This window comes from Mus musculus, chromosome 5 (assembly GCF_000001635.26).
Source record: "Mus musculus strain C57BL/6J chromosome 5, GRCm38.p6 C57BL/6J".
NCBI lineage: Eukaryota > Metazoa > Chordata > Mammalia > Rodentia > Muridae > Mus > Mus musculus.
This window is the reverse complement of record NC_000071.6, coordinates 149715023-149740513: the sequence shown is the minus strand read 5'-3', so window position 1 is coordinate 149740513 and position 25491 is coordinate 149715023. Positions and strand designations below refer to the sequence as shown.

The 25491-nt window shown below is 44.8% G+C and overlaps 1 protein-coding gene across 3 annotated transcripts in view; it reads right to left on the bottom strand.

Annotated features, from left to right (window-relative positions):
- Positions 1 to 25491, bottom strand: part of B3glct (beta-3-glucosyltransferase) — an 84500-nt gene that overhangs the window by 22086 nt on the left and 36923 nt on the right. For all 3 annotated transcript variants that reach the window (XM_030254627.1, XM_030254628.1, NM_001081204.2), the window contains 6 exons: positions 15027 to 15103; positions 13649 to 13760; positions 10454 to 10590; positions 7778 to 7841; positions 5025 to 5144; positions 913 to 982 (listed from right to left, as the gene is read on the bottom strand). In XM_030254627.1, coding sequence (XP_030110487.1) covers positions 913 to 982; positions 5025 to 5144; positions 7778 to 7841; positions 10454 to 10590; positions 13649 to 13760; positions 15027 to 15103 — 580 coding nt within the window. The remainder of the gene's footprint in view (positions 1 to 912; positions 983 to 5024; positions 5145 to 7777; positions 7842 to 10453; positions 10591 to 13648; positions 13761 to 15026; positions 15104 to 25491) is intronic.

The window sequence follows — 25491 nt, the reverse complement described above, 5'->3', positions numbered from 1 at the left end:
TTGTTTTACAAATATCTTCTTCCTTAAACTATATATAACCTATTCAGATTGCGCTACTGCATACACACACACACACACACACACACACACGAATCTCCCAACACCCTATTCCCAGGACCATGACAGCTGTGTTAGGAAGCTCCCTACATTTAGGCCACGCCCCTTACATTTAGGCCACGCCCTTACATTTAGGCCACGCCCCGTGTCACCAGTCTTCCCAAGGAAAAACAGAAGTGCTAAAATGAGCTCATACAAAAGCATACCCAGTTCTAAGCACCAGCAAAGCGCAGATTCAGATGAGACAGGAAAAGAGGAATTATGCCTATTTATATTATGATGTGCCTTTTCTTCTTTTAACCTTATCACTTTAGCTAGCAAAGTTCTACAATGAGACACCAGAAATCTGCGTGCACCCCGGTGTTTCTATAAGTCAGGCCTCTGTCTCTGAGGTGACTCTTTTTTCTCTTTTCCAAAGCAAACCTGTGACTCTTCATTAAAAAGTAATAACGTGTACACAGGGAATAAATATAAAAAGGATTATCGTTGTTGGTATTGTATTTCTTTGGAAGCCCCTTTGGTGGCTTTCATACAGCAGGACCCTTGACAGAACAGACTTCCACTTGCACGCTGTCTCCAAGGCTGCCACAGCTGAGGCTACCATTTTCAATATAAGGTGCTGATCTCCACAGTATTTAGAAGAGCTATGACCACTCACGCTTCAAGACAAAATTGCCTCTGCTAAGTGATCTCAAGGATTGGAGTGGCCCAGCAAGGAACCCTGACCTAACAGCCTCTTTCCCTTGGCATCCCCTAAGCATAATCTTCCCATCTTGAGTTTGCACCTGGCTTGCACTGTTTCACAGACATTTAGGATCTCAAAAGTTCAAGAAAAGGGAAAAGCCCCAAACATACTTCTGTCAGCATGAAATTTCTTGCACGTTTTCACTGCAACAAAAATCTCCTCCTTCTTTACCGGTACTCCCTAAAAAGTGGGGGTAGGGGAGAGAAAGAAGAAGAAAAAACATTACATACATTTGTAGGTCAGCATTACCCAGACTTCATGCCCACAGTAGATCTTAAATGTAGTTAAAATAATCGATGCTATAGATATCCATTTCCATGGTAGTTTTAGGGAAGAAAGGGGACATGGAAGAAAACTGATAGTGTAGGCTCTGGAGTCAGACAGCACAGAACCTGCCTCCCAGCTCCAACCCTGGACCTACGTGAGTCCAGCCTTGAACCTATCTCCCTCCCAAGCCTAAACGTACATCCCAGCTCAGCCCCAGACATGAATCCTAGCTTAGCCCTTTACCTATACCCCAGGTCAGTCCTGGTCCTGAATCCTAGCTCAGCCCTGAACCTGTCCTCCAGATAAGGCCAGGACCTGTACCCCAGCTCAGCCTTGCACCTGTACCCCAGCTGGGCCTTGCACCTGTACCCCAGCTCAGCCTTGCACCTGTACCCCAGCTGGGCCTTGCACCTGTACCCCAGCTGGGCCTTGCACCTGTACCCCAGCTGAGCCTTGCACCTGTACCCCAGCTGGGCCTTGCACCTGTACCCCAGCTGGGCCTTGCACCTGTACCCTGGCTCAGCCTTGCACCTGTACCCCAGCTGGGCCTTGCACCTGTACCCCAGCTCAGCCTTGCACCTGTACCCCAGCTGGGCCTTGCACCTGTACCCCAGCTGGGCCTTGCACCTGTACCCTGGCTCAGCCTTGCACCTGTACCCTGGCTCAGCCTTGCACCTGTACCCCGGCTCAGCCTTACAGCTGTGTCCTTGCTCAGCAGTTGCAGACCAAGAGCCATACGTACAAGCCCCCTAAGCCCTCTGGACTCCCCTGGTCATTTAGAGATCAGGACTAACAGTCACCAGAAGGCTGCTGTCACTGCTAACTTACTAAGCACATGGCATGTAACTAACAAATGTGAGTTACTGTCTAGTCGTGTTCTCAACTAGTGGAGATTTTGACAGAGGGAGAGGAACAGAAGGTGACTTCGTGCAAGAGGGAGATGTCTGCTTCTCTGGGTCTGGCCATACGTGGTGCTGGAAGTCATACATGACTCTTACTGTCTACTTGAGTTTAGGCCATGGATATTCTGCCCTCTGCTTCTAACCCTGGGTGGGAAGAAGCCCACATAGGTTGAAGGAGGCACAGAGGGATTTGATGACAATGTACACCTTCAGCTTCTCCCTGGGGCAGCTCTGGCCCCACCTAATGGGTACACTTTTTGTTGCCCTCACACAAACTACAGTCACTTGGGAAGATGGCCTCTCAATTGAGTATTTGTTTCCATCAGCCTGGCCTGTGGGACACTCTCTCCGTTAAAGATTGATGTAGGAGGACTCAGTCCACTGTGGGCGACATCATTCCTTAGCAAGTGGCCCTGGTTTGTATTAAAAAGCTGGCTGAGAAAGCCATGGAGAGTAAGCCAGGTAACAGTGTTCCTTCACGGTCTCTGCTTCAGTTCCTGCCTCCAATGCCTGCCCTGACTTCCTTTCATGGTGGACTGTGATGGGGGTGGAGAAGCCAAATAAACCCTTCTCTCCCCCATCTTCCTTTGGTCAGTTTGTCACAGCAACAATGAGCAAACTAGAACACACTTTCTTACGTGTCTTCTTGTACGACTGTAATAAGAGTCATGGTGAAGCCACCACTTAAAAAGTTTGGGGGTGGCTCATAGTGATGTACTTGTTACTCAAGATACCAAGAGCATTGCAAAGCAAATAGGTTTCAGGTCTGAAAAGACTGGTAGCCCATTGGGAACTGCAAGTATTACAAGTCCCCTCTATTGTCACACTCTAAGGTGTATGTGTGCAGTGTATTATGTAGTGTATGTGTGTGCAGTGTGTGCGCAGTGTGTACAGTGTGTATGTGTGAGTGTGTGCATGTGTGCATGCAGTATATGTGTGTGCAGTGTATGTGTGCACAGTGTGGGTACATGTGTATGTGCAGTGTATGTGCATGCAATGTGTGTATGCTAAGTATGTGTATAGTGTATGTGTGTACAGTATGTATGTGTGAGTGTATGCAGTATGTGCAGTGTGTGCACGTGAGTGTGCAGTGTGTCTGTGCAGTGTATGTGTGTGTGCAGTGTGTCTATGCAGTATATGCATGTGTGCAGTGTGTGTGTGCAGTTTATGTATACAGTGTATATGTGTGCTATGAGTGCATGCAGTGTGTATGAGTGAGTGTGTGCAGTATGTGTGCATGTGTGTACAGTGTGTCTATGCAGTGTATGTGTATGTATGTACAGTGTGTTTGTGCAGGTATGTGCAGTTTGTGTATGCAGTGTATGTGTGCCATGTGTGTATGCAGTGTATGTGTGTACAGTATGTGTGTGCAGTGTGTGTGTGCAGTGTGTGCACAGTGTGTGTATGCAATATATGTGTGTGCAGTATGTGTATGTGGTGTGTGTATGAGTGTGTAGTATGTGTATGTGGTGTGTGTATGTGTGTGCAGTGTGTATGTGTGCATATGTGAATGTGTGTGCAGTGTGTATGTGTATATGTGTGTATGTGTGTAGTGTGTATGCAGTTTCTGTGTACCTTTTAAGACAGTACACACAACCTTTTCCATAACTGACTTGAGAATAGCACATACTGCGTGAGGTTATAGAATATATTGCCTTAACGATAGAAAAAAACCCAAAGGTCAACGGTCTAGTAAGTTTCAGAGCCTTCAGGGTTATAGTGGGAGTCAACCATAGATCTGCCATGAAGACTTAGTGTCTGCTCCATGAGAATCAGAACTGTGCCAGAACATCAAAAGCAAGATCGCCTGCTGAGAGTGGTAGGGGCAGGCATGTGGGCAGGCCTTGTACCGTTCTAAGGACTGGAACCAAACTCCTATCACCTCAGGCCACTCCTTAGTGGACCTGGGCAGAGCTTCCCTTCCATGACTTCCCGCTCTGCTAAGTGGTTAAGAGTGTTAACTGCAGTCTTGCTTTGGACTTCCAGAATATCTGGTGACCCTCACGTAACACCAGAATGTGAGGTTTAGTTTACTTCCTTACACTTTAAATGTAAAGCATATAAAGGGCTGGGACATGGTTGTGAGCAGCCGAGGAAGAGCGCTGTTAGTGTGATGCTGGAGCTGGGGGAGGGAGGGAGGGAGGGAGAGAGGGGGTGGGAGGAAGCTAGGAAGGGACAGATGAAAGGAGGAGAGAGGGGAGAGAGAGGAAGAGAGGGAGGGAGAGGGAGGGAAGGGGAGGGAAGGGAGAGGATGAGAGGGAGGGAGAGGGAGGGAAAAGGGAAGGGGAAGAAGCAAAAGAGGGGAGAGGGGGAGAGAGGGGAGGGGAGGGAAGGGAGGGAGGGAGGGAGGGAAAAGGGAAGGGGAAGAAGCAAAAGAGGGGAGAGGGGGAGAGAGGGGAGGGGAGGGAAGGGAGGGAGGGAGGGAGGGGTAGAAAGAAAAGAGCAGAGGGGGAAAGACAGGAAGAAGGGTATAAGGACAGAGGGGTAGGCTTTACAGGACAAAGGCCCTACTCAGTGCACCCACTCTTTCTGCCCACTGCCCACTGCCCCCTACCTTTCCCTTCCCACAAAGCCCTGTCACACACAAAACACACACACACACACACACACACACACACACAAAACACACACACACACACATGCACGCACACCAGCTTTCTCTGAGATAGTCTCTGGGAGATGACCCCCTTTCCACCTCCAGGTGTGCTGCACAGGCCCTCACATGACCTAGTCACATGACCTACTTGCTTCCCTCCAGCTCTCCTCTCCCTGGTACTTCCCTGGTACTGGCTTCTGAGTGTTAAGCAGACAGACTTGGGTCCAGCAACACTGCCTCTCCGTGCATCCCTCATCTCAATACGGAAGAGGGGAATGCCAACAGTACTTACCTAGAAGGCACAGGCATATGGCTGTGTCCTGGCTTGGAGCAAAAGCTGGTTTATATTTAAATACATAAATTGCCAGCACAATGTTATGTCCACCACAAGCAAATGTTGTACACACAACAGGCACATCCTCCTCTGGTCCAGGAGGACGTAGGTTTTCTCACTTACACAGAGCGGTAGGAAAGAATGGAACGTGGTGACGCAGCGGGGGTCCACATCTTCTGTACAAAACTCAGGCACAGGGGTGAGGGCCGGTCCTCCACCTTTGTCCCAGATGTAGAGGGCAATCTAGCTCAAGACAAGAGAGCAGCGGAAAGGACAGAGCTAAGCCAAAACCACAGATATAAAATGGTACAAAATGTCCCAGGAGGCAGCGGGACATGCCTCCTAGAAAGAGCATTAGGTTGAACCATGTCGATATATTAATAGTCAATAGAAACTTTCCTCAGCTTTTGTGGGACCCTGAAAGTAGCCTGGTTTCTGGTTGAGCTAGGTTTGAAACTCTGGTTACCCCACAGGTGACCCTGCAGGAGAAAACTCTGCAAGGGACAGTAGGTGCTTTGCCACGTTCCTGGACACCAGGCCCTAGACATGAGGCCAAGCTCTCCATAATTCTGTGGCCATCAGTCATGTAAGGGCAATGTCCCAACCTCCCCTCCCCCTCCCACCACCCCCACAGGTAGAAAACATGACCATAGGTCATGTAGCCTCAAGACAGATCTCCATTTTAATAATGTCCAAAGGGCTTAGCCAATAAACTCCTCTTCCCAGACACTCCTCCCTGCAAAAGGTACTTAACACTTAACCTCAGGTCCGCCCCGAGAAAGTGGGGTACTGTTTTACTCAGCACAACTCTCTGCCATTACAATAAATGCCTTAAAACCATGGACTGTCTCTTCTCATCGGGATCAGCTGTGGGGAGCAATGGAACAGGCCTTCGTCTAAAGAGCTGCATCTCCCGCAGGAGGCTTCTCAGAGCTCCCAGCCACGGCCTCCACCAAGCCAAGCTGCCCACCAAACAGGACTCTCCTCCCCGCGGGACCCAGCCAAAACCCTGCTCTCCGCTTTTCCCCTCAGTCCCCGGATAGATCCAGCCCGCGGGCACCCTTGCAGGGCCGGGAACCCCCAGTCGGTTCCGTCAGTCCCCAGGGACCTCTGTGCTCCCCCACCCCCTGACCAGTGTCCAACAGCTTCTCCTAGCCCGACGCCTGCCCGCCCGGCACCAGCGAGGGTTAAGCACAGTCAAAACTCCCACATCCTGCATCCCACCTCCATGAGCAGCCTTAGCCCTGTGGCGGAGTGGACGTGGGACTCCAAAAACCCACAAGTTTTTTAAAGAATGGCAACACCACATAGATTGATCTGACACTTTATAACTTATAAACAGTTATGAATCAATACATGTAAACAAACAAACAAACCCAGAGATGACAAAAGAAAATCCCCAAACCAACACTAAAGTGCTTAGAGGAAGACCACAGAAAGTAACACAAGGAATGAAACCTCAGCTCCATTTCCCAGAGTCACCAGCAGTGACCTGGTTTGAATGAGAACGGTCCCCACAGGCTCCTATGTCTGGATGCTTGGTCCTAGTTGGTGGAACTGCCTGAGAAGGATTAGGAGGCGTGGCCTTGCTGGAGACAAGTTCCCGGAGTCTGCCTGTCTCTGTCTCCCAGCACTGGCACTGCCTGCCTTTTCCTGTGGGTGCATGGATCTGAATGCAGATCCTTACACTAATACAATGATCACTTTACCAACTGAGCCATCTGCCCAGCCCAAAAAAAGAAAACGTATTTTTTAAAAGTAAGTTGCAGTTAAAAAAAAAAAGTTTACAATTATGCCCAACCTGTTCATAGAAACAATGAAAAATCAGGGGCCAAGCAGACACAATCAAGAGAGAGTAATAATTAATACAAGTGACCACTCTTTGAGCTAGAGAGGTGACTCGGCAGTCATGACTTTCTGCTCTGGCAGAGGACTGGGGGTCAGTTTCCATCACCCAACAGTGACTTAGAACTGCCCGTAGCTCTGTTCCAGGGGATCTGATGCCCCCTCTGGCCACTGTGGTTACTGCACACACACAGCACACATGCATACACATAGGCAAACACTCATACACGTGAAAGAAAAAGAAACCAATCCTTAGCATCTAGAGAGGATGCAGGCAGAGAACACTCATCCTCCTGGGGGGCATAGTTGGGGCCGGCCACTAGGAATTTGACTGTCCAGTAAGTATACGGACAACACAAAATGGACTTTTTTTTTCTTTTGTTTTGTTTTTGTTTTTGTTTTTTGCAGTTTTGGAGGGGAGAGAAGGGTATAGGAGAAGTGGGGGTGGGGAGGAGGGCAAATATGGGAAGATTAGGAAGTGAGTATGATCAGGGTACATGATGTGAGAGTCTCAAACAATCAATTAAAATTTCATTTTGAGCCAGGCAGTGGTGGCACACGCCTTTAATCCCAGCACTTGGGAGGCAGAGGCAGGCGGATTTCTGAGTTCGAGGCCAGCCTGGTCTACAAAGTGATTTCCAGGACAGCCAGGGCTATACAGAGAAGCCCTGTCTCGACAAAACAAAAAACCAAACAAACAAAAATTTCATTTTGGCGTGCTTTTAAACATTCATCTCTCGCCCATCTACCTAAAAAGGCAAAGACTTATGAACCATGAGATTCAACCTTCCGCTACCCCCAATCCTTCTCCACCTTCTGCGGTGAAATTACCTCAGTAGGGAAAACAAGAGGGGGTGTCGGCAAAGGCACTATTATGGGATGTAAAATGTAAAACGCAATTTCTGCATCAAAATGCATAACTATTTCTTCTTTGGTACAGAGGTAGTAGCAATAGTCATGACCGTCCTAGCAACCACTGAGCTCAACTTGGTGACTCCTGGGTCCCTGAGACCTAATCAATCGTGACCTACCTCGTGCTTTAAATCAATTGTGAAGTCAGACTTCAGCGCCTCACTCTTTAATCTTTTGGCAAGCCTGGAAAACAGAAACATTCCTTTGTTTGTTTGCTTGTTTGCTTTCAGAGCGAAAGAACTGTCAAACAAGAAAAACAGATTCATGAAAATTTCTAATAGCTGAACAAAATACAAATTTTTAAGATAAAAGCATGTGGCTTGGGTGAAAAATACCAGTTTTCTCTCTTCTTAATAAAAAAAAAAAAAAGATTCTCCCATGGTTCCTTTCTTACCCTGAATAGAGCCCCTCATTCCTACATGGTCTGGGAGGCTCTGCATTTCTCCAGCATCTGTCTTAAGCCCCACGCATGCACGCACGCACACCCCGCCCCCCTCTAGTTCTCTACACCCAACTTTCACCGAGCAACCCTTTCGTTTTCAAGGCTAAGCTGAAGAACCTTCCCTAGAAAGCTGCTCTTCGCTAGATGATCCTCAAGTGTAAGGATACCACGTCAAAGGAAAAAGAGTCTTCCCTTTGGCATAGTTAGACCAAAAGCAAACTTAAATGAATCCCTACCCCTCCTCCTGTGCCTTCTGTCTGTCTCTAACAAAGGGCTTATTCAACATTTACTCAATACTGTGTAGGAGAAGGAATGGAGGACGTCTTGTCTTGGCCAATTTTTAAAATTCTTATTTATTTGATTTATATGGACAGTTTGCCTGCATGTATGTCTGTGAGTCACTTGCATGCAGTGTCCACGGAGGCCAGGAGAGGGCGCTGAATCCCTTGGGTCTGGAATCACGCATGGTTATGAAATGCCTTGTGGGAACCAAAACAGAATCCTCTGGAAGAGCGGCCAGTGCTCTTAACTGCTGAGCCATTTCTCCGGTCCCTTAGTCAAATTTTTCTGTATAACCTGGAACTGTCCTGGAACTCACTTTGTAGACCAGGCTGGCCTCGAACTCAGAAATCCGCCTGCCTCTGCCTCCCAAGTGCTGGGATTTAAGGCGTGCGCCACCACACCTGGCTTCTTGTGGGACTCTTAATGGTGGGAGCAGAAGCTGTCTCTGACTCTGTTGCCTACCTTTGGGACCCTTTCCCCCTACTGGGCTACCCTGTGTTGCCTTAATAAGAGAGGAGGCACTTAGTCTTACTGCAACTTGATAGGCCATGGCTGATTTATATCCATGTGAGGCCTGCCTTTTCTAAAGAGAAATGGGAGGGGGGGGCAGGGATGGGGAGGAGGGCTGGGAGGACAAGATAAAGAAGAAACTGCAGTTCGGTGTTTTATTTTAAAATTTAAATACCATAATAAAAATAAACTTTACATATAAAAATTAATAATTATGTCCTGTAATAATTCCAAAACGCTTAGAAGAAAGAAAGGAGTTTGGATGCTCTTACCATAAATGATAATCTTGTTTGAGAAAAGGAATGTACATTTCCTGATCTATACATTTCTTTGTACTTCAAGTGTGCGAGCACTGGTGTGCATAGATGTGAGCACACTGTGTGCCTGCAGTGAGGGCCCGCAGAGGCCACAGGTGACATTGGCTCCCCAGGAACTGGAGTTACAGGTGGTTGTGAGCCTCCACGTGGGTGCTGGGAATCAAACCTGGATCCTCCACAAGCTATCTCCCCAGCCTCTCTATACCCTGACTGAACCAGTGTGCAGCCTCTACATGTACTGAAACACTGTGTGGTACCCACTAGCATGTATAATGTTGCATGCCACTTAGAAACCAAACTAAATTTAATTTATAAAGCTCTACCTGAAAAAGTGAAACATAAAAACTAGGCCTTTAGGCCCAGGCTTGAGAATGTGACCTTTGTGACTCAATGCTCCAAGGCATGCTAATCATAAAACAGCTACATTCCTCCCTGGGTTCAGGGAGTGTTTGTTCAAAAAGGACCACCCTGACTATTCATGGAACCCACTATGCAAATGTGCTATTGTTAGGGGCTCATAGAAACTGTCTTAAGAAATAATCCCGCACAATTACCAGGTATTCCTTGTGACTCTTGTGACTTTGCACTTCCTCATGACTCTTAACTGGTATTTTTGGTATTTTCCAACAACGCCCTCCCCACCCCCTTGAGTTGTGGTTTATTCTTTTAAATACCCCCTTACCAGCTACTCAGGGCACCACAGTCCTCTACCCCTGCGTGGTGTATGACTGTGTGCCCAAGAGTGCTCTTGAAATAAAAGTCCTCTTGCAGTTTACATCAAGATCGTTTCTCGTGAGTGATTTGGGGTATCGCCTCTCCTGAGTCAGAACGTGGTGGAGTCCTCACGTTGTGGGTCTTGACAGACACCATTGCCCAGAGAGTTTTCAGCAGCGGGCCTGAGCCTGGCCCAAGCTACATCTGCATATTCATTTCCTTAATTAGCAAGCTCTCCAACCCCCGTGAGTCACATGATTCCTCCAAGTTTTCTGCCCCTTTGGTCCCCTCCCTCAGTCTCATGACTTATTAGTCACTTCATTTTGCCAGAAACTCCTAGGAAATAGAAAGAGGGGAATGGTCTGTCTGCAGGGCTTTGTAAGGGACCCTGCTGAGGCAAAGCTTCCTCTCCTGTCTGGTGCTCTGTCCTTTTCCCAGTCCTTCAGACCACCTCAGAGAACCCATGAGCCATCCGTTTCCAAAGTCGGTGAAATAACACACACTCCGCAAAGCATCTACTGAACCCTTACTTGTTCACCAGCGGGATGCTAAGGGCCCAGCCAGCAGCGAAGTCGGGATATTTAAAGACTGTTGGGTTCTCAGAGAAGGCGTAATGGTGGATGATCGTCGACTCTTCGTCATACAGTGCTTTTCCTAAAAACCATTCCTGTTAAATAAAGAGATAAAATGTAATTCTTGAAAAGCCACTTGATTGTAAGGCCAAAAGCAAAGCTGTAGCGGCAGAATTAGCCAACTAAATATCTTGGGAGACGAAGTTAAACATGAATTATGTTTCTGTAAAATCTAAATGAAAATATAATTAACACAAATAGGATAATAAATCTATCACAATCTTTATAGTTAAGAAGCAACTGAAAATCAGTTCATTGGTGTGAACAAAATACTAGCTATCGTTATACCATAAATATAAGAATTGTTCTTTATTTTAAATTGTATTATTATTTAGATTGTGTGTGTGTAAGAGGACAGTTGTGGGTGCTAGCATTCAAACACAGTCAGGTTTGGCTACAAGTGTCTTTATCCCTTTCTCCAACCTGAGAGGTATTTTTTATAGAATACTCCACATAAGAATATTAAGGCAAAGGAAACCACAGAGTTTCTTATAAAAGACTTATTTATATTTTCTGTGAATAAGGTTTTTGTCTGCATGTCTGTCTATGCACCACATGTGTGCAATGGCCAGAAGAGGGCATCGGATCTCCTGAAATTGGAGTAAATGGCCTGTAAGCCATCATGAGGATGCATGGGGTTCAAGCATGGGTCTTTTGTAAGAGTAGCCAGTGCTCTTAACCCCTGAGCCATCTCTCCAGCTCCAACCACAGAGGTTTAAAATAAACCTTTGAGAATTTCCTTCCCGAGTTATATTCATCCACTCATTCATTCATTCATTCATTCATTCCCTCCATACTTATCAAGAGCCTACAACGATCAGGGATGCAGCTTGTACAATTGAAGGGGAAAGTAAAGGAGGCACAGCAATGGACCAGGGGGTGGGGGATAGGGGGTGGGCGGAGCCTGCCCTGGAAAGAGAGAGAAACAACAAAGACAAACAATAGCGTGAAATAATATCAAGAACCTCACAGTGTGTGGGGGGGAGGGGGGATTGAGGAAGAAATGTGAATGCAGTTAGTGTGCCACCGAAGTCCCCGGGGTAGAGGAACTAAAATCATCAATGATGAGCAAGTCCCACGTGTCTGGCACACAGTAGGTGCAGGGAACCTGATAGGAAAAGAGGCAAATGGACCAGATCGGGCTTCTCGTACTAGAGGAATGTTGTCTGTGTTCAAAGTACAATGAAAAGCATCCACAGCCAGCCACAACAGGATGGCCTGGCTCAGACCTCCACAGGCACTGAGAAAAGGCAAACACAAGAAAAACACACACAGCCGCTGAAGGTGTCAGGAGGGACCGGAAGAGCTGATCCTAGACCCGGAAGCCCTATTCTTCTAACCTCCCCATCCCTTCTCAAAGAGCTTTCCCCACCGGAACCTTCCGTGCCAACACTCTTTGACGCAAAGCATATCGTCATATTTTATCTCCTAATTACAGTGTCCAGCTATTATAAAGTACATAGGACTGCCTATTCATATTTTTATTGAGGTCATAAACTATTTTAAGGAAGGACTCAATGGAGACTCTGGAAAGAACCATACATCTTCCTTCAGAACGAATGGCTTTCTTAGTAGCTCCGTGGAAAGAACAACAATAAGATAGATGTAATTGGAAAAATAACCAATGATATTCCACAAGGACTACTCATAACTAGCACTGTGCCTCATTGCTTTTAAAAATAAATCAAAGTTAATACGCCTTATCAGCTATTCAGATGTTAAAGGCATACTATGGGGTGGAAAAGCTCAAAGAAGATATAGGAGATTTACAGAAACCAGCTAAGAAGGCATTTGAATTGAGATCAACTGCTTCAATAACTGTTAAATTTATACATTTAAAACACTGAACGAGGACCTAAGATTGCATTGGCACAGACGCCTGGAAGACTGTGAGGTGGAGAGTATCAGAATCAAAATGCCCAGTCAGTTCCCAGTGCATGGCACAGTTATTTATTTCAGTGTGCCTTCTTTGTGTCAGCATTGACCTTCTTTTCCTCCTAAGATTTCAAACAGTAGAGGGGGGGGATCCCCACTGGTTTGAACTGACCTCAACATTATGTAATCTGTATTCCGTCATGCTACCTTCAAAAGAAATAAAACATCATAGATTTTATTTTCTCCATACAACAAAGTTCAGAAAGGGAAGGCGCACACGTCTCCTTTCGCCTCCGATCTGAACTTGCTTCTCATGAACTCCCTTTGAACTTCTCCATTTATCATCCTGATTTCATTAAAAAGTCTCCGTGAGTCACCATCTCCCCTGCAGAATTAGAACCATGGGTAATGAGGCAATGGTCTCTGGGTGAAGCGGACACTGGGAAAGGGGCCGAAAACCCAACATTCGAAAAGATGATAAGATTTAGGGGTCTCCCACAAGTCAGAAGGAAACACAAAAGCCTCAAAACGCAGCAACACAGGCCATAGCTGGGGCTGGCACCGGCTAGGAGGACTGGGGTAACCATGTTTGTATCCTTTCTCCTACCTAACGGGCTTCCCATCCAGTCACATCTCTGGCTTCTCAGAAATCAACGGAAAGAAGCCACAATGGATGCTTCCAACACTTAACACCCACCAAAACCACTGGGGTTTATTACACTGGTGGACCATGCCGTTTGCAAAGCAGTCTGTTGGCGAGTGTTGGCCAGCTCTTATTGCTATACCAACACACATGGCCTGTATTCCACAGACATAGTTACACACACACACAAGCATGCAAAACATCCCTACATGTAAGATAAAATAAAACATAAATAAATAAAAACACTTCTATGTGTTGTATATGTGCCCTTTTCTGATAAGGAAAACAGGCAATTTAATTTTATTCCTGTAGAAAATTGGTCTACGATTCTACAAAGGCGCTGCTGCTGTTACTGCCTTTGCTATGGTTTTCACTTCTTTACGTTGTCAACACAAATAAATACGCTTTTTTTCACAGAGAATGTTTTATGTTCTCTGTAAGCTGTAAACGGCAGAGACTTTCACCACAACACTTTCCAAGATCAAGCTATTATTTCAAATATTTCTTAATGGAAATCCCGTTTTCTCTGAATCATTGTCCCCCAAGTCAAAGCCAGGTTTTGAAGTCATACACACCTTAGATGGGTCATATCGTCTGAGTGTGTCTAGGAGTCTGGGGATTTGTAGTCTCGTCTCTTCTTCACAGAAGAAAATCCACGCTGAATTCTTGCTGTATGTTACAGAAAAGCTGATGGGAAGAAGTGGGTTATGGTATACGGATTGACGGTACATATTCTATACAAGACAGGAGAGGAGTTTGCAGTAAAGTTTAAGCCAGCATCTAGGGGCTGGTGGACGGTAAGCTGAAGGCAAGGTGTCTGCTGTGCACACTCCACATACTCTCACTATGAATCTCAGCTCGACTGAGAAGAAAGCCAGGGACTACCAGTCTCTAGATGGTGAGAGTTCTCATAATTCCTTCTTCTCATAGTAACAACAGTTTAGAAGAACAATTTCAAGTGTAAGTTTGAAGCATTTGGTCATTTAAGAAAGAAACACACTAGGCTGGAGAGATGGCTCAGTGGTTAAGAGTACTGACTGCTCTACCCAAGGTCCTGAGTTCAAATCCCAGCAACCACATGGTGGTTCACAACCATCCATAATGAGATCTGACAACTTCTTCTGTGATATGTCTGAGGACATCTACAGTATACTTACATATAATAATAAATAAATCTTTGGGCTGGAGGGAGCAGGGGCTGGAGCAAGTGGGGCCCGGAGCGAGCAGAGGTCCTGAGTTCAATTTCCAGCAACCACATCATGGCTCACAACCATCTGTACAGCCACAGTATACTCATATATATATATATATATATATATATATATATATATATATAATATATGATATATATATAATAAGTATTTTTAAAAGAAAGGAAGAGAGAAAGAGAGAAAGAGAGAAAGAGAGAAAGAGAGAAAGAAAGAAAGAAAGAAAGAAAGAAAGAAAGAAAGAAAGAAAGAAAGAAAGAAAGAAAGAAAGAAAAAGGAAGAAGAAACACACCTAAAAATAGAAAACTTTGGGGTTGGAGAGGTAGCTTAGAGGACTGACTGGTCTTGTAGAGGACCTGGGTTCAATTCCCAGCACCCACATCGCAGCTCACAACCATCTGTAACTCCAGTTCCAGGGGATCCAATGCCCTCTTCTGGCCTCTGCGTGTACTGCATGCAGGTAGTGCACATATACACAAGCAGGCAAACACTCATACCCATAAACTAAAATAAATCATTTTTTTTTTAAAGAAAGTAAGCAAAAACTAATTATAAGTAAGAACCAGTCATGGAAAAAAAAATCTAGTTCATACAGTAATCACAAAACATAAAACTCAAGTGTAATCCATTTACCATCTCAGAAAACATATAACCCCTTCATAGTCTGAAAAACCTTCCTAAGAAGTACAAGAGTGTAGGGGCCCAAATGCCAATGATTGACATGGTTGGAGTTAAAGGTACCTACTGCGGTAACAAGGGAAGGATGGTCCAAGCACCTTCCTGCTTTGCCAACTGATGGAGAAGGAGGACTCTAGGGAGATCCTGAAAACATGATGACCAAAGAGGAAAAGTCAGAATAGCCTCCAAAAAATGCAAAGAGGCACTGATGCACATCAGCAAGCTATCTACCCATCCTTGGCACTGCTGTTTCCCAGGGTGCCCCAAGGCCACTGCACTGAAGTTTCTCAGCGGAACTCAACTAACTCCCCCCCCCACCCCTACCCCCACCCCTACCCCCACCCCACAAATGCTCAAGGCCAATATGAGGAGTTAATTGGAGATTTACAAATGTAATCAGGGAGGGAAGGACCCTGGGGTTGCTTATCAGGAATAACTCAGAGGCACAAACAAAACTTGTACACAATTGTAAGCATAACGTGGTCTCAACAATGTCCCATCCGTGAGCCAAATTTTTGTTTAAAGCACCCAGAAATATCTGTGAAGGTATTTTGCACCATAGAAACAACACCCTAAGTCTAGATCCTAGAAATATCATCCTAGAAATAACTACTCAGATAATGGGAATGGCTTCCTGAAAGGCCTACCAATGGATAAACACGGAAGGAACCAAAAGAGCCTTCCTTAAAATAAAGTACCATGGGGCTGGAGAGATGGCTCAGCAGTTAAGAGCACTGACTGCTCTTCCAAAGGTCCTGAGTTCAAATCCCAGCAACCACATGGTAGCTCACAACCCATCCTTAATGAGATCTGACACCCTCTTCTGGAGTGTCTGAAGACAGCTACAGTGTACTTACAAAGAATAAATAAATAAATCTTTAAAAAAAATAAAAATAAACAAAGCACCGTGGCTACAGAAATACACAGGAATAAGGACAAGCACAGCGATCTCAAGGCTGCGCATATCAGCTTGAAATCACTCTGCTATTTTGCTGTATTTCAAGTCGTTGGGAGAGCCAAAAGTCAGAATTTCACATCTCACATGCTTGACCCTTTTTCCTCTAACAGGCATTATTGTGTCTCCTATTGTGTCTTAGCTGGGAAAATGAATTCATGGTGGTTGCTAACAAAGAATTTAAGAATGAATTCCGAACATCCGAGATGCTACGAGGGCAGCTCCACTTACCACGACACCACCAACACACGCTGCATTTGAGATACATAGTCCCCAAATAATTTCAATTCCACACTCCTATTCCAGTCTATACACATTCATCATTGACTATAGGTGGGTTTTAACACAAACTGCCTCCTCTGGATATCAAATTCCCTTCATTTCCTTCTTCTATATCGTATTTGCTCCAATTTTTATGTACAAATTTGTAAATCAATAGTTAGATCAGACAAACAATGTGACATGCTCAGAATAAAGCCAGCCCAAAGGCGAATTAAGTTATCTAAGATAATCAATAATCCAGGGCCTCTCTACTGTTGCTGCTGAATTATGTTACAAATTTTCATCCCCTTTTAAAATTTGTAATGCATACACATAAGCATATATATTCATGAATGATTATATAAGAGTAAAATCATGTATAAACAAATGATTTTAATATTTTCATAATACAGAAATGATTTTATTTGCATGTTAATGTGAACTAAGAAGATGTATAGCAAATACTGTTAAAATCTTGAGATAGTAAGCAAGGGCAAATGAGTCATCACGTAGCTGTTAAAATCATGATAAAGAGTACTATCCCAGTGGAAACTGGTCTGATCCCTATGATAAAGCTAAGACTGAAGCAACCAGAAAGTGACCAAGTTCGTTTTGCAATGCCATAATGATGAGCTGCCTGCTTCCAAAGGCCTTCAGTAAAGTTACAATAGGATGATATTGTATATTGTCTTTCTTTTAAATTGCAGTGTATCTTCCTTTCCTTTTCTTTTTCTTTTTTAAAGATTTTATTTTATTTATTTTATTTACACTGTAGCTATCTTCTGATGGCACTGGAACCCATGACAGATGGCTGTGAGCCATCATGTGGTTGCTGGGACTTGAAGTCGGGACCTCTGGAAGAGCAGTCAGTGCTGTTAATCGCTAAGTCATCTCTCCAGCCCATGTCTTCCATTTCTATTGCTATTTTAAGATGATGACCAAAGCAACTTATAAAAGAAAATGCTTTATTTGTGTTTATGCTACTCGGTATACATGTCTATAGGTTCAACCCCATTCCTGGTACCAACTTCTATTTTTGTTGCTTTTCTATTATGATAAGACATTATTACCAGCTGGGTGGTGGTGGCGCATGCCTTTAATCCCAGAACTCGGGAGGCAGAGGCAGGCGGATTTCTGAGTTCGAGGCCAGTCTGGTCTACAAAGTGAGTTCCAGGACAGCCAGGGGTACACAGAAAAACCCTGTCTCGAAAAACAAAACAAAACAAAACAAAACAAAACAAAACAAAACAAGACAAGACATTATTACCAAGGTTACTTATAGAATAGAGTATTTATTTGGGGCTTACTACTATCAGAGAGTCCACAACAACCATGTTGGGGAGAATGGTAGGGGGCATGCAAGCCTGACAATGGGGCAGTAGTTGAGAGTTCACATCTTGAGACAAAACCACAGGGCAGAAAATGCTAACTGGGAATGGAGTGGGCTTTTGAATCCTCAAAGCCACCCTTAGTGACAAACCCACAAGCCTGCTAATCCTTCCCTAGCAGTTCCACCAACTGGGGACCAAGGATTCTCACATATGAGCCTCTGGGGGTCATTTTCATTCGAGCCAACACAAGAGGAGTCGAATGCTCCACAAATGTTCACTTGTGAATCCGTATTCCGCATCACATGTTTGACATCAACGGGTACCACCAGGCTTCCATGCCAACAGCAAGAACACTTTGCTGGTAGAGCCTAGACACCAGCTTATGAATGACTTCTACCACAATACAAATACAAGAAGAGTTTAGTCGGCACAAAGAAAGAAGTCAAATCATCTGAAATAGATTCTATGGACTAACAGGAAACCAAACCTATTCCTGGCTTCACTGTGTTTTGTTCACTAAATTGTTTGGCATGTTTCCTATCTGCTTCTACTGTGACTATAAGAAGGGCCAGGTTGCTGTCTTTGTTTCGTACCTCTGTATATCTTAAGTATTTAATAAACATGTATCTTGTTGATTACAGTTTCCTAAATGTATGCTCAAAAATGGCAAGCAGGTTCCAGCTGCTACACTCAGAAACCTCGTCTTCACTGATGGTAGAGCAAGCCAAGTTCATTTTAATTATAGAGAAATGTTAGTCTAGTCTAGCCAAAATACCTAAGAGCTTTTATTCTTATCACACGCTCAGGTGTATGCCATGTCTACATTATTAAAAGTTGCAATAGGGGCTAGTGAGAGGGTTCAGTGGGTAAAGGTGATTGCTGCTGAAGCCTGGAGATCAGAGTTCAAGACCCAGAGCCCACAAAAAGGTAGAAGGAAAGAACCAACTCCACACATACACACACACACACACACACACACACACACACACACACAATGCAGGCACAGTTATAATTAAATGAATTGTTTTAAAAGGCCATGGTAAGATATTCTATAAAATTATTTATGTTTAATCCATCACTATAAGATTTAGACTGCCTTCAAAGGTGCTATATCACCAGCTCTATGACAGCTTTACACACAAACAAATGCTTGGGGTTTTGTGGTTGATGCTGCTTTTAAAGCTTTTTGTTGTTACTTTGTTTCGTTTTGAGACAGGGTTTCTTCGTGTAGCCTTGACTATCCTGGAACTTGTTCTGTAGACCAGGCTGGCTTCCAACGCACAGAGATCCACCTGCCTCTGCCTCCTAAGCGCTGGGATTAAACATGTGCACCACCACTACCTGGTAAAACAAATGTTTTTTAATAAGCTGTTGGAAAGAGGGCTTTTTTTTTTTCCTAGCCAGAGATGCTACTGAGGGGAGGACTGGTCCTCTCACCTAGGAGAACGAAAGCCCTGGATTTGTTCCTCAGCACTGCAAAGTAAAATTTTAAAAAGAAAGAGGAAAAAAAAAAAAAAAAAAAACCAAAGAGAGACTCTGGGAAGATGGCTCAGTGGATCAGTGTGCTCACCGAGCTTGAACCTGAGCTTGATCTGCAGAATACTTATAAAAGCCCAGCACGGCTGGGCAGGCCTTTCCTCAACAATGGGGAGAGCAGAGACAAAAGGACCACCGGAGGTTGTTGCCTAGTAAGCTCCAGGTTCAGTGGGAGACCCTGTCTTCAAGGAGTAAAACAGAGCTCAAGAGGGCCAGTACCTCACAACCTCCTCAGGCCTACAGAGGTGTGTGTATCCATAAATGAGCCCACATGCACACACACCCACAAGTACACACGTGCACACACACACACACACACACACACACACACACACACACACAGAAGATCCATTGTTGACAGCCATTGGTGACTCATGCCTGCAATCCTAGCTCACAAAAAGTTGGAGGCAGAAGGATTACTACCAATTCAAGCCTGGAATACACAGTGAGTACCAAGCCTATGAGAAGATAGGAGGGGAAGGAAAAGGAAGAGGAACAGGAGGAAGAGGAGCAAGAGGAAGAGAAAGAGGAGGGAGGGAAAGAGAATTTCCAAATACAAAATCAAAAAGAAAAGGAAAATGCTGTATTGTCTTTACCGAGGGATATTCTGAGGACAGTAGAGGCTCTCCCACAATCTAGATACCTGGCCACCAGCCACGCTGATGTTTCAAATCTAAAAGGCGATGTGCAAATGTGTGCAGATGGGGAGAGAGGGCTACAACAGAAGCATAAAGGGATTAGAAACGCAGCTGATCAAACGTGAGTAAATGAAAGGGTTTGGGGACCCCGAAGGCTGATCACAGTACTCTTAACCTGTCAATGTGACCCCTGTGTTGAATCAAAGCCCACTTCTGCCTCCTCCCTTCCAGGACACCATAATCTCTTTGAAGATGCCCCCCTGAGTTTTGCATTAGGGCTTCCTTTGAACTCTTTTGTTGCAAGGCTCATAGTTAAAGCAGCTAATGACTACTGAAAGCAAACAAACGCAAAGCCAGCTATCTAACTCAAGAGCGGGTCCCAACCCACGTTCATATTCATTGGCTTTATTAGGAAAGGGGTCTTGGTGCAGTGTCACAGCTGACAAACGACTTAGTCATCTGCTTGGTTTGGGTTTGTGGTGCTAGGGTTTCTGCCTATACTGAGAACGTATAGCTCTACCACTGAGCTACACAGCCAGCCTGAGACTGCTAACGTCAACACAGAGAACCATGAAGACTTGATGTCTAGAGATACTAACAGGACAAACGAAGAAGCTGGCATATGAACACACATCAAAGCAGTGAACATTTAAATTGTTGTAAATAATTTCAATTGTTTCACAAATTTAGCTTTGCATCACTTCCATCTTTCTGCCATGGTCTGGAAAAGCATTCAATGATTTAATTCAACTGCTACCTGCCTCTCCTTCCAAAAATCTACTTTACATGTATGCATTATATGCCACATGCTTGCAAAAGCCTTCAGAGGCCAGAAGAGGGCGTTGGATCTCTGGAACTGGAGTTACAGATGGCTGTGAGCCCCCATGTGAGCTGGGAACTGAACCTGGGTCCTCTTGCAAGAGCAGCCAGTGCTCTAACCACTGAACCATCTCTCCAGCTCCTGATCTCTCTTTGTCCATAGATATTTCTCAGCCCTTGTGATTTGCCCTTACCTTCATCATCTAAACTAGGCTTTGAAGAACAAGACTTTATGGTCTCCTCACCCCATTCTGCAGCCCCCACATGCAGGGTCAGACAGCAACATCAAGACATTTACAGGCATCAGGTAAATATGCTAAGAGCCTGAAATCTAACCCCAGCTCTTGCGTAGCCCTTGGGCACTGAACTGAGCTGTTAGGCCCACAAGTAAACAATAATGAAAATCCATACTAGACCTGGTAGCACATGCCTTTAATCCTAGCACTTGGGAGGTAGAGGCAGGTAGAGCCTGGTCTACAGAGTGAGTTCCAGGACAGCCAGGGCTACACAGAGAAACCCTGTCTTGAAAAAAGGCCAAAAAAAAAAAATCACATCTGCTTACTATTATAACTCCTTCTGCAAGAGATATGTTCTTATTATCATAATAGGGCCGTATGATATGCTTGGAACATATATGAGACAGATTTATAACCTTTAAAATACAGGATTCATTTATAGGTTAGACTATCATGAGTGACACTATACTAATAGTCTTTCCAAGAACCCAAGTATGTGCATGTGTGTGTATATATATTATATATACATATTCCATATACCTGTCTTAATCATTAACTGTTTTTATCGAAAGAAAATGTATTACAGCATTATAAATTTTATTTATAAGTGATGTACTTTGAACTAAACTACTAAATATATTTTTATAGCACATATATATTTTAACTAATCATTTTCGCATAAAAGCAGTAAACCTTGGTGTTTAAAGACCTGATTTCTGGAGGCTAAGTAGTCCCATGTGAATCTTAGCTTTTTTTTTTTTCCCTGAGCCATGTGACCTTCAGTACAGTCCCTGAACTCGCTGTGGGCCTGTTATTTCTTGTAATGACCTAACACAATAGCCAGGGAGAATAAGTCAGTTATTACATGCCAAGCACTTAATAACTATTCATACATATAACTGTGGTTTTAGTCTATTTTGAACATCTGCTATGCCCCAGGTATGATGGTTTGAATGAGATAAGAATGTTCCCTGTGGGGCTGGTGAGATGGCTCAGCTGGTAAGAGCACCTGACTGCGCTTCCAAAGGTCCTGAGTTCAAATCCCAGCAACCACATGGTGGCTCACAACCATCTGTAATGAGATCTGACTCCCTCGTCTGGTGTGTCTGAAGACAGCTACAGTGTACTTACATATAATAAATAAATAAATCTAAAAAAAAAAAAAAGAATGTTCCCTGTGAGCTCAGATATCTAAGACTTGGTTTCCAGTTGTTGGCGGTGATGTTCAGGGACGTCTAGATTGGCCTTGCAGTAGGAAGCACGTCATTAGAGGCCAATTCTGCGGTTTCTAATTCTCCATCCATTCCCAGTATTCTCTCGCCCTCTTCTCTCTCTCTCTCTCTCTCCCTCTCCCTCTCCCTCTCTCTCTCCTTCAGTCCCTTGGTACACCCTCCCTCCCCTCTCTTCCCTCCATCCTCCCTCCCCACCCCCTCAGCCTCCCACCTCCCCAGCCCCCACACCCCCACCCCTTGCTCAGTGTTCCCTCCCTCTCTCCGTGCCCCGCCCTCCCTTCCCTCCTCCCTCCCGCACCTCCCCAGCCCCCACACCCCCACCCCTTGCTCAGTGTTCCCTCCCTCTCTCCGTGCCCCGCCCTCCCTTCCCTCCTCCCTCCCGGAGTCCCTCCTCATTCCTCATTTTTGTACTCATTTATCAAGATGTGAGCTCTCAGCTTGCTGCTCCGGCCACCATGCCTGCTGCTTGTCACCTGCTGGCCACGCAGTTTCACCAACATGGACTCAACCCCTCCAGAATCCTATGCCCATAAAATCCCTGTCTTTCATAAGATGCTTTGGTCGTGGTGTTTTACCACAGCATAGAAAGGTCACAGATATACACCAGGCCTGACTACAGAGATACAATCAAGAGCCTCATCGACGTAGGAGGAGCCAGTCCACTGTGGGTGGCAACAACCCTAGGCAGGCGGGTTTAGGTTGTATAAGGAAACAGACAGTGTTCCTCCATGGGTTCTCCTTCAAGTTCCTGCTTAAAAATTCGTGCCTTGGCTTCCCTCAATGATGGACTGTGAAACATAAGCCAAGGAAAACCCATAAGAACAATAACGAAGACCCAGGTTTCTCCAGACTCACACAGAGCAGGCATCTAGGGCTGCGAATACTTCCCGTGCTGGCCAGCCAAAAGTGCACAACAAACATGCACAACAAGATGGCCTCCTAGGCACGCAACCCCTGCCTTGAGTCACAATATCCTATTCCCTGTGCTGCAGAGAATACACTGGATAAAGGCACATATATAAGAGATGTTTCTGAGCTGCTGAGATGGCTCAGGAGGTAGAGGTGCTTGCAGCAAGGTTCACGAGCTGAGTTCAATCCCTGGGACCCACATGATGGAAGGAGAGAACTGACTCCAGCAGTTGACCGCTGAGCTCTGTGTGCACACGGCACAGCAAAAACGCATCAGATACAAACACAAAAATAAATCAAGGATGCGTCTAAGAATTCTAGCTGTGTATCAAGAAGAAATAGTTACTTTAGTGAAAAAAAAACTTAAATTAGGGCTGGAGAGGTGGCTCAGCGGTTAAGAGCACTGACTGCTCTTCCAGAGGTCCTGAGTTCAACTCCCATCTGTAATGAGATCTGATGCCCTCTTCTGGTGTGTCTGAAGGGAGCGACACTGTACTCATATACATTAAATAAATAAATCTTTTTTTAAAAAGAATTTATTTTTTTTAAATCCTATTTTCTCCTGGGATATTTTGCCCAGGTACTTACAAAAATAAATACTTATTAATAATAATATTTATTATATATTATATTGTGCAAAATAATTTACTAATAGATATTCATAAACTAAATAATCAATATTCAATAAATGAATGGATAATTTCTTACTCAATGGCAGTATAATAAATTCTCCAGTTTCATTTTTAAAAAGACCTTATATGTTGAACATCTTATTAACATCTATCAATCTCTACCCAAAAGAAAGGGTTTTGAGTAATTAAACAAGCACCCACCTGTTTCTATCTCAAAAGGAAAGTATAGTGCTAACATCAAAAAGCTGATGAAAGCCAGGAATGGTGGTCCATGCCTTTAATCCCAGCCCTCTGGAGGCAAAGGTGGGTGGAGCTCTGAGTTTGAAGTCTACTCAGTGAGTTCCAGGCCAGCCAGGGCTACACAGTAAGACTGTGTCCAAAAAAAAAAAAAAAAGAAAAGCCAAATTCTTAGGCAATAAAATGGCACTGCTCATTCTCAACACTAACCCTCTAATGAAGTACCTCACATGGTCTCCCTGCCAATAAAATAAATTTCTAAAATTAGGAAGTGTGAGGCCATCTTTCTCCGGCTTCTTGGAGCCAGACTGTGCCAGCCTGCCGGGCTTGTTTTATGGAGATGGGAGTTGTTTTAATCTAATGAGCCAAGGCCTAAATAACTCGGCTCCAGAAAAAAAAAAAAAAAAAAAAAAAAAAAAAAAAAAAAAAAAAAAAAAAAAAAAAAAAAAAAGACAATTTCCAAAACTTTGTGTTCTGTGAACAGGCAAAGGAATAATTTATTGGTAAGGCCAGGGCTCTGCCAGGTTTTAAATGAGGCTTAGTCTCCCCACAATAGAAGGACATGGAATCTGAAGCTGTATGGGTGGAAAGGAGTGAGGGGAGGGGGCTCGGACGAACCTGGCACAGCTCCACCGTGCCTGAGAGCAGAATCAGCCCTGACCCAGATCAAGTACCTCGAAGTAGCAGGTGTGCTCTCTACTGGTGGGTTACCTGGAGAAACGGAAGTCTATCTTGTCCACTGTTCAGCCCGTTCTTTAGTCTGAAGCATTATTCTAAGCTTCGCCCTCTGCTCCTCCCCGGCCCTGCCCTGACCTCCTACACTAACTTCCTTGACCCCGTCTACCATGACCTTTTCCTTGTGCTAGATGTAATGAATATTCTCATCGTAGCCTCTACAGAAGGTGCCTGGACCCTTGCTTGACTGGAACACACTAAGCATGATGTCATGGGGCGTTCTGTCTCCTTTTCTTTTGTTCTTTCAACTTCATCTTACAGTGAAACCCCTCGGGTTTCCATCACTTTAGGCAGGACAGCTGTAACTGGATTCCACATTCCGGAAGGTTAAAAAAAAAAGAGGACTCGGATAACAACCTTCCTTTGTATCCCAACATAGCTGTAACAAACAAGAAAAGGACTCACACGAGTAATCCCTTTGAGTAGGAATTGTGCCAGGTTTAAAAAACAAAAGTCAAGCCATAATTGGCAGCCAGATGCTATGGACCTAACAGGCATTTAAAAAGAAATCAACTCAGGTGCCTGATTGACTAGAAAAGCTGCCCGCACAAACGCTTCTGTGCGGTCCTTCGCTTAACTCCTCGCCTATGCCCGCGCCTGCGCATCTGCGCCCCTCTTTAAAGAGAGCAAGAGACAGAGAGACAGAGACAGAGAGGCAGGCAGACAGACAGAGAAAGCAGGCAGGCAAGCAAGCTATAGGAGAAATGGTATTCCTTCAAAATCTGCCTTCTTCCATGTCCCTCAAAGTCAGGGACCTCATATTTCATCAGCCGTGGTACCCGTCGCCCCAACATTCCTCGCCCTCCAGCCTAACCTAAAAGGCTAGGTCCTAGTTGGCCCCCAGCACACGTGCTTGCTGTATCCCACAAGGACGACTGTTCGACTTCCAGACCCCACCAGGCATCCCAAAATATACCTTTCTGAAAATTTCCATTCTTGCCTTCCAGAACTCTGTTCTAAATACATATCCTCCAGGTGATTTTTCCCTCTCTTTGTGACCTAATTTCTCAA